Source organism: Amblyomma mixtum, chromosome 5 (assembly GCF_055824585.1).
Source record: "Amblyomma mixtum isolate Tamu chromosome 5, ASM5582458v1, whole genome shotgun sequence".
Classification (NCBI taxonomy): Eukaryota; Metazoa; Arthropoda; class Arachnida; order Ixodida; family Ixodidae; genus Amblyomma; species Amblyomma mixtum.
Genome location: NC_143016.1, coordinates 6,803,890 through 6,821,370, shown reverse-complemented (window position 1 = coordinate 6,821,370; position 17,481 = coordinate 6,803,890). Strand labels below are relative to the sequence as shown.

Sequence of the window (17,481 nt, the reverse complement as noted above, 5' to 3'; positions counted from 1 at the left end):
AACAAACTTCGTTATTGCATTCAGAACTACTAACTTATCTGTAACCCTCACACTTTAAGTGACAAAATTTGATTTTTCAATTGGCTCATTCGCAACCACTGTGTTCCTTTTTGTTTTGTATGCTGTGCATTTTCATATTAATCTTTACTTGTCTTATCATGTTACTACACTCGTCGTACACAGTACACGAGTGCCGTTTCACGCTCAGCATTGCTCTTTTATCGATTTGTTTATCTCCTCCCCCTTTGTAATGCCCCCCCCCCCCCCCCCCCCCCCGAGGGGCCACCGGTGTATTTAAAAACAAAAACAAACAAATAAAATTCCTCACCACACAGGCACGCCAGAAGTTAATCTTGATTAATAAAACAAAAAACACGTCCACAAGACCATGTACATTGGCAAATGAGTGCTGTTTGCGACGGCAACGTCTAGCTAAAAAAGAAATAAAGAAGTAAATATCCCCGACCGAATTTGCGCCCTTTGCATCCTCGCTGGTCGATCAGCGATACGTTCTTTACATGCGCGATGTATAAGAACCTGCGAAGTGCAGTAGCCTCGAATGCACGTCCTTCTCAAGTGTAAATGAGGACACACACACGCGCACACTCAAAAAAAAAAAAAAACTAACGGGGGGGGGGGGGGGGGGGGAGCAGGAGCGTGTGCAAGCAGTATCATGAAAAACCAACCGGAAATCGCAGAATAAGTGGAATAAATGTTGTTTACCGCAGATAAGACGCATGTCATTGAGATAAGTGTACCAAACTAGGCAGCACAGCATTTAGCAGAGGGTTCGTATCATCCCATGTAGAGGGCTCCAAAATCGAACGACAGAGGACCTCCTACGGGGTGGGGAGTGTAGTGTGTGTGTGTGTGTGTGTGTGTGTGTGTGGGGGGGGGGGGGGGGTAGATAAGTAGCGTCGTATGCTGCACGCCATTCCTGAATCAAGAAAGCGGGACATATCGCTATAGCGACTAAAAAGAAAGTAAGAAATCGCGGGGTTACTGACTCCGGACGGCGAGCGGAGGGGCGGGGAAGGAGCACAGCCGGCAGGAGTGGCAAACAAACAAAAAAAAGACAACCTAAAATGTCAATGATGGCCCGGTCTTATAAAAAACACGTTCTCGAGAGGTGATAACGGATAGCGATGTCAAGATTAAAGAATCGCGGAGAAACATGTCATTAAGTGGCAATGAACATAGGCCAGATAAGGGCTCGGCTTTGGATCATACGTTTTTATTTGCGAGAGAAGGGCCCTCAGTGAAAGCTAGCCGGATATTGAAGACACGGATACAGCAAGGATTGCTTTGGGCGAGCGCGTGAATGAAATAGTATCTGCGCTGCCCAAGGAATATTCTGCTCGGCCACGTGATTATAGGCGACGTTGCACACTTTGAGCGGAGAGGCACCGTCGTCCGCAGTATACACGCCCAGAAGCGCAGCAGTGCAAAATGCCCACCCGGACTGTTCTTTCAGCCGATCAGGCCGCCGCGGTGGCTCAGTGGTTATGGTGCTCGGCTGCTGACCCAAAAGACGCGGGTTCGATCCCGGCCGCGGCGGCTAGAATTTCTTTGGAGGAGAAATTCTAGAGGCCCGTGTACTGTGCGATGTCAGTGCACGTTAAAGAACCCCAGGTGGTCGAAATTTCCGGAGCCCTTCACTACGGCGTCTCTCATAGCCTCAGTCGCTTTGGGACGTTAAACCCCATAAACCAAACCAACCAAACCTTTCAGCCGATTTGTCACTTTCTCGGGGACACGTGGCGAAGCGCAATCTGGCGGCCCCGCTGCCCGCGCCCGATAACACATTCGGAGCTGGAAGAATTATTTTCCACCGCGCGCCTTATCTTCACCGCGTCATTATACGGTGCGATAGCGGCGGCGCTGAGACCGCGTCAGCACTCCGAAACGACTGCGTGCGAGCAAAGATAGCCCGGGAACGGCTCCTGGGCGAAAGGAATAGGGCGCTCGGCGGCGCATACGGGCGCCTTAAAATCACAAACAGCGACACCTCTCATGAGAAAGCTTGACATCGAGTTAAGAAAAGTCGAATACGCATCTGTGTTGCGACCCGGATGGCAAGGGAGGCCTATAAAGGCGCGTAGCCCAGTACAGTAATTACGCTTATACATTTTTTCTCTTCTGCTTTTAAGCTTTTAAAGCTCACGGGTGGTTTTGAATGGTATCCGAAATGTGCGTCGCCCCGCCGCCGTGGCTCAGTGGTTACGGTGCTCGGCTGCTGACCCGAAAGACGCGGGTTCGATCCCGGCCGCGGCGGCCGAATTTCGATGAAGGCGAAATTCTAGAGGCCCGTGTGCTGTGCGATGTCAGTGCACGTTAAAGAACCCCAGGTGGTCGAAATTTCCGGAGCCCTTCACTACGGCGTCCCTCATAGCCTTAGTTGCTTCGGGACGTTAAACCCCCCATAAACCAAACCAAAATGTGCGTCCTAACGATGTAAAAATAAATGCATTGTATCCTAGAAAATCCACCGCAAGTGACAGGATAGCTCTCCCAACATTTTTTGTTCCCCCTGTGGACCAGCCGCACCTCTCCGTCGTTATGCAACAGTTATCTCCTGCACATAGCCCAGTGTTGTCAATTACCGCCCTGCCTGTTCTCCCCTTCGTGGTTGCATGAGCGGTCCTTGCAGTCGTTACACGTGAACCACTCCTGGTAATGAAAGGGGTTTACAGCGCAGACAAACACAGGAAGAATCAAAGTGACAGAACAGCGCTCTGTTCTGTCCCTTCGCTTCTTCCTGTGTTTGTCTGTCTGCGCTGTAAACCTTGCAAAAACCTAGCCTGTAAAAACGTTCTCACTCCTGATAGCTTTAGCAATGTGTGAAGCAGACCTAACTGATTTCACATCTTGTGTTGAAGCAAATGATCGTCTATGTCAAGGAAAAATCTCTTAACTGCCTGCAAACCGCTATGGTACTTCCTCTTTATAACTGTTCAGTCTCCGTTCTAGCACGCATGAAGGCGGTTGCGGGGGGCGAGTCTTCGAGCTCTTACTTCGACATGCAAGCGTTCTAATGCAGTTATGCCAACGTGTTACGGTTTTTTAAACGAGTTTGTTACGTTCGGCTTCCTTGTTGACCAGTTAATTTTCCTGGTGCGTAACATTCTTTTCACTACATTGAATTTTAGCATGGTATTTGTAGGCGTGATCTCTCGACAGAGGATCCGCCTCGGTTTCGAGCCGCTGGGAACCCACAGGCTTCGCTAATGGGTACAAGCATGGGTACTGGGTGTTGCAATTTCCCTGGAAAGAGACGTTCGATAAATAGCCGCCTGGCCTCTTACCAAAAAGTATGGACGGAGTGCGTGTAAAGAACGAGAAGTAGGGCGAGTTGGTTCGCACTTATGTTTACAACAGCGCATGAGAGGACGGACAAGGGGGAAAGGCACAACAACACATAGCTAAGGGGCGCTTGTGTTGCCTTCTTTGAGCCCCGTTTACTGTATTTTTGAGCCGCTCTCCTTAAAGCAATTGCGAGCTTACGCAGAAGAAGCTACACAATTAAACACAACCTTGACACTTCACATATAGCTCACTTTGAAAAGTGGAGGATCTCCGCACTGGCTGTTAAGGCGGCAGCGTTCTGGAGTTCGGCTGATGGACCCAAGGACGCGGGATCGAATCCCTGCCGCATCATTTCGCTACCGGCGAAATGCAACAGCTCCTGTGTGCTGCACAATGCCAGTGCGTGTTGAAGAACCAGAGGAGGTCAAAGTTAACCCGCAGCCCTCCACTACGGCGTCTCTCATAGCCAACATGCAGCTTCGAGACGTTACACCCCGCATGCCAACTCCGTTTTCCCAGCGAAAGCTCGACCCGCACAAGCAGTCCCAGCTAACCTCCCTGCCAGCTCTTGCTCCTTCTTTCCCCTCAAAGGGGAAAGCTGAGGCAACCGGACTGCTGACCTGTCTCTCCGGAATCCCTCGTTCAGGAGTATTTTCCGTGGGCCCAACGAGGAGCGAACAAAGCCCCAACCAGGACAGGCGATGGCCATCGCAGTCTTTGACCCGGGGGCAGCGGGGTCACTGCTCGAACATTGCTCGGAAACAACGAGTCGCCCGTTGTGCACCCGCCGGGAAGAAGAGCTTACCCCATTGGACGACTTTGCCAGCTCAGTCATCCAGGCAGCGGTCAGGTTGGAGAGGGACAACTGCGTCAGAGGGGAGCGCCCCGGAGGGCCAATCTTTCTTAGGGAAACGCCAGGGGGCTCATCACGCGATTCGGACAAAAGCAACAGATCTGCACGACACTTAACGGGCTCTACGCCTACCCACGCTCGTTATCGCACAGCATACACCTCGCTGAGTGGGCTGGCTGCCTTCTGAGCTGCACTTTGCGGAAGACCACAAGATTTACTGACGCCGCCATCAGAAAGCACAAAAAGTTGAAGACAAAAAAAAAATACTAACCTGAACGATTTCTCTGGAAGTGTTTCTTTGACAATCGGATCGGTAACAGGTGCTTCGGCACCTGTGTCGCTACACGCTTCCGACTAGGCCCGTCCGCTACAAAACGGCGATGGCTACGCGAAATGCAGCGCACCCCGAGAAAATGCTACCGTACTACTACCATGCAGACTAAGTCGACAACGTGTGCATGTCATGCTCAATCTCAGTGCATGCCACAAAAACGCCCACAGTCTAGAGAGTTAAGCTGCAGTGATTTAGACACCCAGTACTCGTGTCGCTAAACAGTTACGAATTCAGGCGTTTGCTTCCTTGGGTGGCTGTTAAAAACTCCGAAATGTCTAAACACAAGGCCCCAAAACCGCAAGGGAAAGGAACCCGAGTTGAAAGCGAGGAAGCATTTGGCTCACTGGGATTCGTGCTCCAGACGAGTGCAAGCAACGCCAGAGCACTTGAGAAGCTATATGCTCGAGTCTCGTGACAATCTTTACGACCGTGGCTATGCAGCAGACACACTCTTGAGTTTAACAGCGGCCACCACACACTCAAGGCGCGAAGCACTGAGAACGTGACTTAAGCATGTCAGACACAATGCTTTCAATGCTTCCACTGTTATTCGTTTAATACCGGCAGCGTGGAATCGATGGTGACATTCCGTATAAAGCGCATAGCTTTGAGTGGGAGTGGCTATATGTATGTCACCTTGTACTTCACTGTTCGTGTTGAATAGTACACCGGGGCCAACCGCTCTAAGCTGATCCGTTCTTTATCGCAACGAAGATACTACTGGCCGGTGTCAAGCGGTTTAACAGTGTCTCGCGCTTTATCCAAGTCGAAAATTTCACTGCTGTAGTTGCACCTCTCTACGGGAGATTCGAGCGTCTATTCGATGCAGGGACGCAAGCGAAACGACCCGCTCCTCCAACACAAAAGGTGGGCCATCGAGTTGGCTCCGGGGCAGCCCCCACACACGCGATCATTTCCGTCGCGAAAGAAGGCGTACGGCGCGTGTGTGCTCCCAGGGCAGAGCGCAGTACACACCCGCGGAGCGCGCGAAGAGAGCCCGCGAGATAGAGAGAGAGAGAAAGAGTGTTCTCGATGTCATTCACTGATAGCGGTCGCGGCGTGTCGCGCATATAGGAAGCGACGACGAGCATCCCGAGATAGGGCGGGGGTGTTAGACCGAGCGCTTTCCGATAGATAGGGGCTGCAGTCGTCGAGTGGACGCGCGGGGGAGGAGAGTGTTTGCTCACTCGGCAGACGACGACACAGACTTTGGGATGCAAACAGGTCTTTGACCCTGAATGATGGCAGCGGCAGCCGCTGGGCTCGTGATTTTATACGCCAGCACGTCGCGTAAACGGCAAACTCCCTCCGCCGCCAGGGAGCGCTACTCGCGCACTGAGCGCCGCCCGTTCACCCACCACGCGCCACTCGGCGCGCTTTTCACCTCGAGCACATCAACGAGCACACTGTTATCGACGCCGACGCAGACATTTTGGTCTACCTCAATATCGCCCTACCCCTTTGTTTTCTCGGTTTCCATTCATAGCGCGAGAACCATCTAGTTGGAATGACAGGACCGCAATCGTGTCGAGGACTGCCTAGGACAAATTTATTGGGCCGGCCTGACGCAATCCGTCGCTAACACCTTCCAAATGTAGCTGCTGCGAAGGCGAGAAACGGGATAAAGGACAGCGCATGTAAGCACACGCATCCGGGCACGCACACACAATACGACGGACGGACGGACGGACACAAAGCGACAGACAGACAGTCAGGCAGACTACGCACTGGAAGACTTCGTCACGTTTCACGTCTTACGTTCACCGGCCTGCATTCAAATGCACCCATTGTGCCGTGGATATCGAATATCGAACCCGACAAATCGTGCAAACGATCTGAACAAAGATAAGAAAAAGGAAGTCTCGGCCGAGCAGCGAGAGGAAAGGACGGCTGAAGGGGCGGCGGCAAAGATGACGAAATATTGCGAAACATTTCGCTGTTGGCAGAGCTACGGTGTCTGGAAAGGAAATGCAGTCAAGGCGCCGACTCAAGCTGCATGTTTTGCTTCCCTTTATCAGCGGCGCACAGCGTATCAGCTTCCATTGCAAGTTAAGCCTTACATATGATAAGAACTGATAAGTAAAAACCACTTTCAGCGTTAGGATAAACACGTCGAGCGGAGGAAGCCCTATTAGAAAACTAACTGAAAAGGGCTCTTCATGGCGCCTGTCTCGGCAAGGAACAGCGCAACCGCTGGTTGAGTCAGCAGCGCCATACGTCAGAGCACAGCTAACGTAACTACGCACATTACCCAGTTGCGAAGAGCAGCAGTAGTCTCGAGAACTGAAGTTCCCGAACACCAGAGATTACAGTGCTGCTTCACCACCTGAAGACAGAAGAACTGCTACTTGATCCTCAGCATTCCGCTGACCTGTGTAATGCTGTGTACACTCCTTGTCCCAGAAAACCACTCAGACCAAATAACCAGATACTGGTCTTTCGCAACTGGAATGATAGAGGTCTCTGGTGAGCGCGCGTCAGATGGCTCCGAAGGGAGGTGCGCGGCCGCACCCAGCATCGACATTTTGTGCAGTCGCCCGCGCTTCCTGCATCCTGACTCAATGCCTAGGGTTCACCTCCTCACTATTTATTTCTATAGGACTGCATGCGCAGTGACTGACGCATGACCACACAGCTATAGACAGAGGCCCTCTCTTCCTACGCTGCCCTTTTCCATTTCTTGGCCCCAGAAAGCATGCTGTAGTGCATTACTTTCGCCATCGGCACTCCGTGCCATCTTCCTGAGACTCAGTCAGCGCTTCCGTTTTCTTTTACAGTGCTGACTGTTAGTGGAACGTAAGACAGTTTCACGTCTCTTCAAGCCGTGGGCTTTTATGACGTGTCAGCACCATGATGCCGCGGAAGCCCCGGCCCCCGCCCCTTGAGCCTGCGCGCCAGGGGCGGGGAGTAAGGGGCCTCCTAAATCGGTGGAAAATAAACTTCTTCTTCCCGTGACCCTTGGTGCGTCGCTCGCGAACGAGCCATCGGACAAGGCCCATTCACACTTGCCATGCGCAGGTGTGTTAGCGTTTTAGTCGAAAAGCTGCAGTCGCACATTGTTGCATTTTTATGTATGGTCGACAAGCGAGAGTCGCAGGGCAGTTTCACGTTACTAGATCTTCCAGCTTTGCAGTTCCGCGTCGCGAACCACTAAACCTGTCAGTGACGCCTCGGAGGTGAACGAAAACCGAGTCTACATCCACTTGTTCCGAACGGGATTATCGCTAATATGAGCATCAGCACTGTTGACCCGCTCGTTGGTCGAAAGTCGCAGGCGGTCGCACTCCCCTCGTGACTCGCGAGTGTGGACTGGTCCTTCACTCGCTTCCGTGGCTGAGCAGATGGGTCGCCCGCAGCAGTGCTCGAATGAGGAACTTTGCGAACGTCGACACGAGCGGCGACTATTGTTGCGCGCCCACGGATCGCAGCGAACGCGAGAGGAACCTGACGGGCGAGATCGCGGTGCCGAGAAGATGAGACTATGGCTCCGTGGATAACAGAGTGCGCGCCCGCGGTTGCCAAGGCCACTGGGCACAACAGGCGAACCTCGACGGTGCTACTGCGGCGTCTGAGCGCGAGTTCACCGTTAACCCGTTCACAGCTCTGCGAGTTCGTTCAGCAACAGACACTCACATGTGCTGGGATACAGAGCTTCATTCGTCAGTAACCTCACATGCAGGAGGTTTTAGAAGAGACCAGATAGCGCTGAAATTCACAGCATAGTTGATTAGTAATTTTGTTTTGAATGTTTGATTCTTTCATATCGTGCAGAACGTTTGACAAATATCTCATGCTGCGCTTACTGAAGTGGCCTTACAGCACTATCATACAATAAATGAAACACGCGGCTACAAGATTAGCTTCCTTGTGCGCGCGCGCTGCATTCGAAGCGAGACGAACTGCCGATGAGTGCGCTGCGCGATAAGAGCAGAGCTGGCGTACAGTTGTATACATATCAAGTACGAGTGGCATACACACCTCCAAACAGGCCCTCCAGCCAATGGCGTCGACCTGCTGTCATGGCGTTGCGGTAACTCCCCAAGCGTTATATCGCGGGCGGCTGACTGGCGCTTCAGTGGAATGGTATTAACCGCGACGTCATGCCATGGCAACCGGTCGACGTCGTTCGCTGGAGGGCCTCCTTTTAGGGGCATGTGCCGCTTCGTTCATCAGTTGCGTTCGAACTGCATGCGAACAAAAGATCCCCTTAGCAGGGCGCCTGCACAGAAGCGCTCTTTTATGAGTTCCTGCACACCATATTTGCGTGATACGCATTACTTCGCACAGCTGCTTCTATGGCATCGCCGCAGTGAGCATCAAACCGTCGGGGACTTTAACAATGTTCGTTGTGATAATTTTTTCTCTCTTCACGGCGCATCGCTCCAAATTCACCCCCTACTTCTTTCATTTTATCCCTCGCCTGGTTCTCTTCTTCGCCTATCTCTTTTGTCTCTCTTATCTGGGATCGGCTCTTGGTTTGGCTTGCCATGGCTTGATGTCGATCCGTTTGGGCGCCAAGATAGCCAAGGCAAGGAAAAACGACAACGGGCTTCAGTTACACACCGACTCAGGGTGAGTTGATATTAACGGCTCCCGCAGTATAAACAAAGGACGGGAAATATGGGCCGTGCATTGGCCCGAAGGGTGCTGCCTCTCAAAGTGCAACCATCTCATAGCCAAGTGCCCAAATGCTGCGTGTTTCTTTACCTATATATTTTTTTTTATTCAGCGGATGGACTCATGTACCTGCTCCCCCAGCCACTCCCCTCCTTTTTTGTGCCAAGAAAACGGTTAACGCTCACGTACTCAGTGACATAACTCAAACTGCCCATCAAGCTGCAGCTCACGAGCCGCGGTTACATGAATGCCACAGAAGTGTATGAATGTGTATGAATGCCACAGAAGTGAATGCCCACTTTTTGAGGAAAAGTGCAAAAACGTCGGGGAAGCGAGTAGAGGACGAGTCACGCCTTTCCTTCTCAAAACTTCCTCTTTTCCCTAAAAAAGGGGAGCGTAGTCGACTTCTGTACATTCATGTAAACGCGGCTACGGAGTCGCAGAACCGTGGGACAGACAGGAAAGAGAAAGAGAATAAACATGCACGTTAAAGATCCCCAGATGGTTCAAATTATTCTGGAGACCTCCTCTACGGCACTTCTTTCTCTCTTTCTTCTTTCACTCCTACCTTCCTCCCTTCCCTTACGGCGCGGTTCAGGTGTCCACCGAGATATGTGAGACAGATGCTGCGCCATTTCCTTCCCTCAAAAACCAATTTACCAAACATTTAGTATGTAAAGGAAGAGCGGAACGGATTGTGGGTGGGGTCCTGAGTCCAGGACTCCAATAGAGAGGAAAGTCCACTCACGTGCTTGCCGTACTGCTCCTCGAAGGCGTACTTGTTGGGATCGGGCGGCGTGCTGGACACGGCGGCCGTGTGCGGAGTCAGTGTGGGCGGCAGGTGCATCATGTGCGGCGGCGCCGTAGCCAGGTTGAATAGCGGCGGCACCTGGGACAGCGGCAGTGACGAGATGGCCGCGGTCGGTAGAGGGAGGCCCGTGCCCGCAGCCGCCGCCGCCGCCCTCGCGGCCAGGGCGCTCAGCGGGCCCGAGTCCGGCACCCGCATGGGACCCGGCGATGACGACACTACGGCGTTTGGAGCGGGGATGCGGGGTTCGGGTCCCAGGTGGTGCGTCGCCGGCGTGGACCCGTTGCTAGCGGGAGGCGTACTGCTCGAGTGGTTGCTGCTGCTGTTGGCCAGCGGAATGGGACTCCTGCGTAGCCCGCCCATCGAGAAACACACATGACCAGCGGCCGCGGACTGTAAGGATGCGCCTGCGATCCTCTACACTCTAGGTCAGAATGGAATAAAGTTCGTATAGGAGTTAGCCCTTCTAGGGACCGTTGAACCCTCAAAGACTAGCCATTTACCCCCAAGGGACTAAATGGAGGGAAATCATCTGCTCCAGTTACTTTCCCTCCGGACTAACTGTTCGTTGGCACGACTAAGTGCTGCACTTAGTATCATTATACCCATTTTGACTTGGGGAGTAAGTTTACTGACGGCTCTGTTTAAAGACGACAGCTTCAAGCCCAGCTTTACGAAGACGCCTTCTGACTGGTCTATAAGCTTGGCATTTCGGTCACAGATGTGGCCTAGAACATAACTATTAGTATTATTCCAACTTTCTCAAGCAGAAACTGCATACACGTTTTGGCGCACCGTGAAGTGCAGGCAACATAGCGACCCAAACACAAGATCACTCGACTATAGGAAAAGGGGCCTTGGATTCCATGCGCGCGGTTTTATGTGCACACTTCTATGCGCAATGGACATGCCCCTGTAAATAGGCAAACACTGCGACTTATTCAGTGCTTGAGCCTTTGAACACGCAACGGGCGAATCGGGAACTTTCTAAACGTCGCGCTACCTGACCCCGTCCAGGCAAAGCAGTGGCATTCGAAAGAGATACACGGACCTCTCCTAGGCTTCGTTCTTCCCGAAGATGGGCAACGAGGTATCACTGACCCTTCGTCCTGCCTGCTGCGGCTCCCGAGGCTGCCGTTGTTCGCGCTGTTGCCGTTGTTTCCGGCGCTGCCGGCGCTGATGTTGTGCGGCTGGTAGCGGGCCAGCACGTCCGACTGGGCGTCGTCGTTGCTCAGCTCGCCGTCCAGCGGCGTCCGGCGCTCCTCGTCGTCGTCGCCGGAGCCGCCGTACTCGGACTCATTGAGTTCCTCTTCCTCGGGGTTCGACTGCGTCACGCAATAAAAAAGAAGGCACAACGTCAACTCCACGGCTTCTCTCCGCTCCTGCGAAGCACACACGAAATAAGCCAATAGTCCTTGAAGCCAAGGAAAGAAAGCATAGGGTAAAGTTTGCTCTAGAGAAGGAAAGAATCGTGCAATCACTTCAGATCAGACGTGATTCTAGCGAATGAATCTTGGCGAGAGCGCTTGCTTTGACAGGTGGTTACGTCCAAGCCGATGTAGATGCTACTAGTGCACGCGAGCGGCCTCAGTGGCGGGCTTGGTTCAATAAATAGAGAATAAAACAAAGAAAACGCTCAGAAGAGAGGTACTTTTCTGAAGCTGGCGCGCTTCTGTGTTACTCTTAACACTCAAGAACTTTCCGATGAAAACGCCCCACGTACCTCGAGTCGTTCAAAGCAAAATAATCAACGTGTAATCAATGTGAATAGCTTGAGATGTTACAAAAAAAGTACGCCATGACCCTCAGGAATGCCGCGTGGGTTTCGTTCCCGCGAGCAGAACCTGCAGATTTCCAAACCATGGTTTACCCTTTATTTGGCACATGATGCCGTTATCGGCTTAATGGGCCAATAAGCTCCACTATAACTATAACTACGCAAGTGCAATATAACTATGGTATAAGTTATTTGTTTGCTGTTTTTTTCCTCTGTGTCAATATATTACGTTTTTGTTTAAGTACGGTGTAATAATTGTTTGCAGTCCAATGTATTTAATATTGTTTACTTTTGTTCTTTCCACCTTGTACCATCTTTTGTCTGCTAAATATTGTAACCCCTCCCCTCACACAATGTTCCAAGTGTGGAACCTGTGAGGTATTTGTATAAATAAATAAATAAATAAATATACAACGCAATTATGATATGTATATGCAATATAAACTGTGGCTTGGAAACGAGTGAGAGAGAGAGCGAGTGAGAGAGCGAGTGAGTGAGCGAGTGGGTGAGCGAGTGAGAGAGAGCGAGTGAGAGAGAGCGAGTGAGTGAGTGAGAGAGTGAGAGAGAGAGAGAGAGCGAGTGAGTGAGTGAGTGAGTGAGTGAGTGAGTGAGTGAGTGAGTGAGTGAGCGAGTGAGTGAGTGAGTGAGTGAGTGAGTGAGTGAGTGAGTGAGTGAGTGAGTGAGTGAGTGAGTGAGTGAGTGAGTGAGTGAGTGAGCTGCGTTGCACAAGGTGGTGGTACGGCATTATTTATTCCGTTGCGTGAGGAAGGCGCAGACTACTGGTCTTTGGAGCAAGCCGGAAAAACGGGCAGCAGTCGAGATGCAGATTTTTTTTTTGTTATGCCAAGTAACTAAGCATGCTGGCGCTACCTCTGAGGTAGATCGCTGGGCTCGAGAAACTGACGCCGTTACGCAGTGTGCAAAGCCCTGAAGCTAAGGCGCCCACACCACGCTACAGGGTAAGCGTAACGCAGCAGGCCCTCTTGCAGGTTCACGCACCCTCAGGCCCGATGGCTGAGCCTTCGCGAAGCGTGAACGAATGCACCAAACTGCGCGTCAAGGGAACGCCCCGTCGACGAGCCAATGGGAGAGCAGGGAAGCAGGCCAAGCCCTGCCTTCGTACGCCGCGGGCAATAAATCAGCGCGCGCTGAAAGGCCTGCGATGTAACGCGCCGCATCTCCTGTAAACAGCCACGCATGATTTACTCTGCGTACGCCGGCAGCATGCGAGGCGACGCCCTCGTGCGTCGCGACGCTGCCGCCGCTGGAAGACCTCGAGTGCTGAACGCGACGGGCATCGCCGGCCTCAACGCGGGGACGCATGCGCCGTCTCTTGCTGTTTCCTGCCGCCGCAGCAACTACCTGCAGTCGCGGCAGCGAACAATGCACTTCGAAACTAACGTAATGCGTGCCCGAGGAGAAACGCCAGTCTTACCCTCACAAAATGTTCAATCTGTGTTGTTCTCGCCTGCATTATGGGTAACGACGCTCTGTACACGAAAGGAGTAGAAGGGGAGTAATGCTGTCCTCCAGCGCACTCCCCCTTACAGGAGGGAGTTTTACTCTCACATGGGCGTATTTGTGTGGAGGACCGAGGGATCGGAACACTTCTCTATCGATGCCCAGATCGCTGTGAACGATTCCGCACTACAGATTATCAGGCCACATGCCTGGTCGCAAGCACTAGTGTAGCTTGACGGCTCCGCTCACGTGATACAGTTCTAGTTTGCCCCGTGTTTCTCTTTGGGCAGAAGCTATTTACGGTCGCATGGCTGAAAATATGCTAGGTGCTCGAAATAAAAATTCCATCCCGACGCAACCCAAGTAAACATCGCTCTTAAAACGTACTCGCGTCGACGCGGTTCCCTGCACTTCCAGTGACAGTGCTTCAACGCGATCGCATTTACGGCAACTCGTTATGTGCAGCGCTGTTCGATTCAGGCTGCCGATGACCCTGACCCAAACTTTCTCAATTGTGCCACTTGAACATGACACAGTATGTACCTAAGTGCGTTACGTTAGGTCAATTACTCGCGTAGGTCCAGGTCCTTACAACACTGCATTCATCTGTTCGAAACACACACAACTCACACCCTTTTGATTAACCTCTTTGCCTTCTCTCTCTCTTCTTCTTCTTCTGCTCTTCCGTTCGGCACATAGGAACAACATACGGAGTTAACGTCATACAGCAGAGGAAATAGAGCGCAGATATCAGGATCTCCTCACTACTACACGCTGCTTCCTCGTTCTCGCTGGTGTCCACAGGCCGGCGGTAATTTTTTTTTTTTTTTTCAGCACCATCTGTGCCGACAAATAATGATTCTCTTGCGCGAACCTCTCGCGAATGCACATCTAAATTGGCCTCGCAGCAAAGGCTCTATCTAGCACATTGGAGCCCATCGTTCATCTTAGAAGGAAAAATCGAGCACAGCAGCTACCTCGTGTAACATAGTTAAAAATAAGCGTGCTGAATAACTTAGTGCGCCTAACTCCTATTCGGTCAAGATCTCGCCCAAGGGTGGCGCAGAATCATGCGATTGCCCGGGACCCTTTCAATAACGCGTGCGTCTCCAATGACCTCAAACAAACATGCGGAGGGATAAGGCAGAAACAAACAAAACATATTGATAACGCGAAAAGGCAAATTGATAACGCGAAGAGGCAATCAGAATCGCACATCTTCCCCAGCTTATATACTTCTGGCGCACAAGCAGCCAAAGCGAGCTGCATCGTAAGTATATAAATGCACGCGCAAACGGGAACCAGATTCGTGAGGCGCCCTGCACGATTTCCGTGCAGCGGTTAGAGTCCTTGAACGATTAACCACAACGACCCGTCAATTTGGGAGGATGGCGCGGTCTGGTGCATGCTTCTTTTGTCTTTGCATAGTAATCGTCGCTTGCTCTCTGAATAACGAGCCCATACACTTCAAGCTTGATAGTTAGCCGTCCGTCACAAGGTGCACCTGTATACGGCATAAAAATGGAATAAAGAAAAGGTCGACGGGCGCGAGACATCGTCTTGAGAGAACACACTTCTGTCGTTCATTGGGCCTGTCACGCAGTCTCGTAAGGACGCTCCTCGAAGCCCAAAGCCCGCGCTGCCTCGACCGCGCTGCGCCCAATTAGCCGATCGCGGCGCAGCTCCTCTCCCTCGGCTTTCATCGGAGATGTATAGCCAAACATGCACCGGCCAAATCGTTGCGGGGAGACTTATAGCTCCGCGGCAGGCGTGTACGCGGGCTGCGCCCAGCGCGGATTCAAAAGACCAGCCAAGCGCAGCGGGGGGCAACCGTGCGCCGAATCGAACGTGCACGACGGGCGAACCTTAATCACGAGAGACCCGACGCAATTAAAAGGCGCGGAGCCCGCAGCGAGCAGCATATATACTCCGCACGGACGAAGGGGGCAGCTACGAGTACGATTTCACTTACTAAGGAGCGCTCGTGAAGCCGCCACTGGCCGCTTTCGCGTGTGGGGAAGGAATTCCGCTGCTGCGGACAAGCGAAGGACCTGCATTAACATTGCTTATGAGCCCCGGCTGGAGCCGCCATAGCGCTGCTTACGTGTTGCCGCATGTACCTTTCATGGGAGCTCAAGAGAGAAGTCTCACAAGGCGTGTGCCCGTATACACGAGCGAGATACAGAGTGGATATATCGCGAATAGCTTCGACACGCAACTGCTGTCTTCTTTTGGCAGATTTCAGCACCAAAACCAGGGGTTACAATCCAGTATTGAGGAAGCGCCTACAAGAGTAAGGCCTAGCAGGTGCAGACGCAGTGAAGGCTAGAGCATGGATTACCACAAGACGCAGATGCACAGAACGATCAGAAAGCGCCCAAGTGCGAATAAGCGAGGAAAATTTGGAGAAGACGGTAAAATAGAGCAGCTCATGAGCGCATCCAAGTCAGGTTGCAGGTTTATGCAGTTTAAATCACGTGCATCTGTGAGCCATACGTAACAGTACTTTTCGCCATGCAAGACTACAGAATTGTCTGCATGGTGGGCGAGGATATTAGCTCCGCACTTCCAATTCTACCTTTCAAGCATTACGGCAGCGTAGGCCGCATTTGGATGGAGGAGGCGAAACGCAAGAACTCCTAGCAAAAAAGCCCGCGTGCTGCGCGATGTGAGCGCACTTACAGAACCCCTAGCGGCCGAAATGAAACCCGACCTCTCCACTATACGGCGTCCCTCGATCATGGCTCATGTTCGCATAACAAACATCATAGGCTACTCTAAGAGCTCTCCTGAAGTCAAGCTACACAGCGAAACAAATAAAACAAAAAAGCCAAAAAGTGTTAGTCCATTCGTAAGATAACTTTCACTAAGGTTTCCTGCGACATATGCAGCCGACTCTTTAGCGCCTAAAGATTACGACGACAGTACAGCCTTAGCAGTACAATTTTTTTTTTCTTACTTCGATCAGCTGCTAAAACCGCTTGGCTAAGCAGGGGTGCGCGTGTCAATAGACTGAACAGCTCTCACGGAATAAAAGAACTAAGATCATACACAATGTTCCCATGGCCTTCCTCGAAAATAATTAAGTGAACAAGAGAAAGCAACGTGCTGTCGGTCACTTCGTTCAGGAAATCATCTGCTAATAGACATGTGGCCACTGAGCCCTCCGAGATATTCCCCTTCAAGTACGTTCCCTGATGCGCACTATAGATGATATCCCTACAAGAATAGCGATACAAACCAGGGTGATTAGTCAGGCGGTTCAAAGTCGGAGCTTGTATACGCTTCGCAGCGCCTTTATTTAGCCTTGTCAGAAATGATCAGGCGACAGTTTCGATCGAGATAAGGGGGCAAGTCAAACAGCGTCAGCTGGGAATCGGCTGATTTCTCAAAACTCTGTCCTAGATCAGCAACCGATTCGCGATACGCCTGCGACACAAACACTTGTCGGTATCAGCTGCGGGTCGCCGATGCCAGCCGTGTTCGAGGTCCTGTGGAAACGCCGTCACCCTTACCAGCGCGCATCCGCCCCACGTGACCCGCACAAAAGGGCGTCGCCTGCCAGCAACGGGCAGACGGAGCGCAAACATTCGAACCCGTACTCGTCAGTGGCCGCAGTACAGTACACGCTTCCGGTGCCAAAACACGACGATATGGGCACATAAAGGTGACGCAGTGACGTAAAAACACGAAGAAATGGGTGAACACGCGCCAAGCGAACTTAAAACGAAGAAGCGGAGGATGTGTGGGCCTCGGCTGTATTCTTGCAAGCGTTCCTTTCCCTTACTGTCCTCTTGAGGCGCTAAAAGCACTGGCGACAAAACGACGCTCCTGATAACAGAAAGGGGTGCGGTATAAAATAAAGTGCCGGCATACAGGCGACCAAGTGCTACAGCTAGTGACGTCGTGAGCGGACATCCGCATCAAAGGCCGGGCAAGCAAAGAAAAAGGCCCGCTAAGACGCAATGCAACCTGTACTGAATCTATTCGTGGTCGGCAGCTAATTGATGCGGTAAAAGCATTTCAAATTAACCTCCGCTGCTTACCAGGACCGCGTAACGAGATACAGTAGCGTCGGATACAACTCAACAACGAAGCGGCAGATTCCCTTCAAAGGAGGCCCTGCTTCGTTCTTGAGTTTTATCGACTATATCACGTTCCATTTTAGTCACACGCGAAATGAGTAACACAGATATACTGAGCGAGCAAAGGCTTCGTATCTTGCGCTACATTTTTTTTCTCTCTCATTTGCGCCTTCCCCCGCCATTTTAGCACTGCCAGGAATCAGGCCCCGAGAGCACTGTAATGCGGCAAACCTGCAGAAT

The 17,481-nt window shown here is 51.9% G+C and overlaps 1 protein-coding gene across 5 annotated transcripts in view; it reads right to left on the bottom strand.

Annotated features, from left to right (window-relative positions):
- The window catches only part of LOC149341230 (AT-rich interactive domain-containing protein 3C-like), a 264,429-nt gene that overhangs the window by 167,623 nt on the left and 79,325 nt on the right, over positions 1-17,481 (bottom strand). For 3 of the 5 annotated variants that reach the window (XM_089543177.1, XM_089543180.1, XM_089543179.1), the window contains exons 2-3: positions 11,020-11,243; positions 9,859-10,264 (exon numbers count right to left, since the gene is read on the bottom strand). In XM_089543177.1, coding sequence (XP_089399303.1) covers positions 9,859-10,264; positions 11,020-11,243 — 630 coding nt within the window. Of the gene's footprint in view, positions 1-4,111; positions 4,172-9,858; positions 10,265-11,019; positions 11,244-17,481 lie in introns of all 5 variants that reach the window. The other 2 variants (XM_089543176.1, XM_089543178.1) reach the window with 1 other exon arrangement.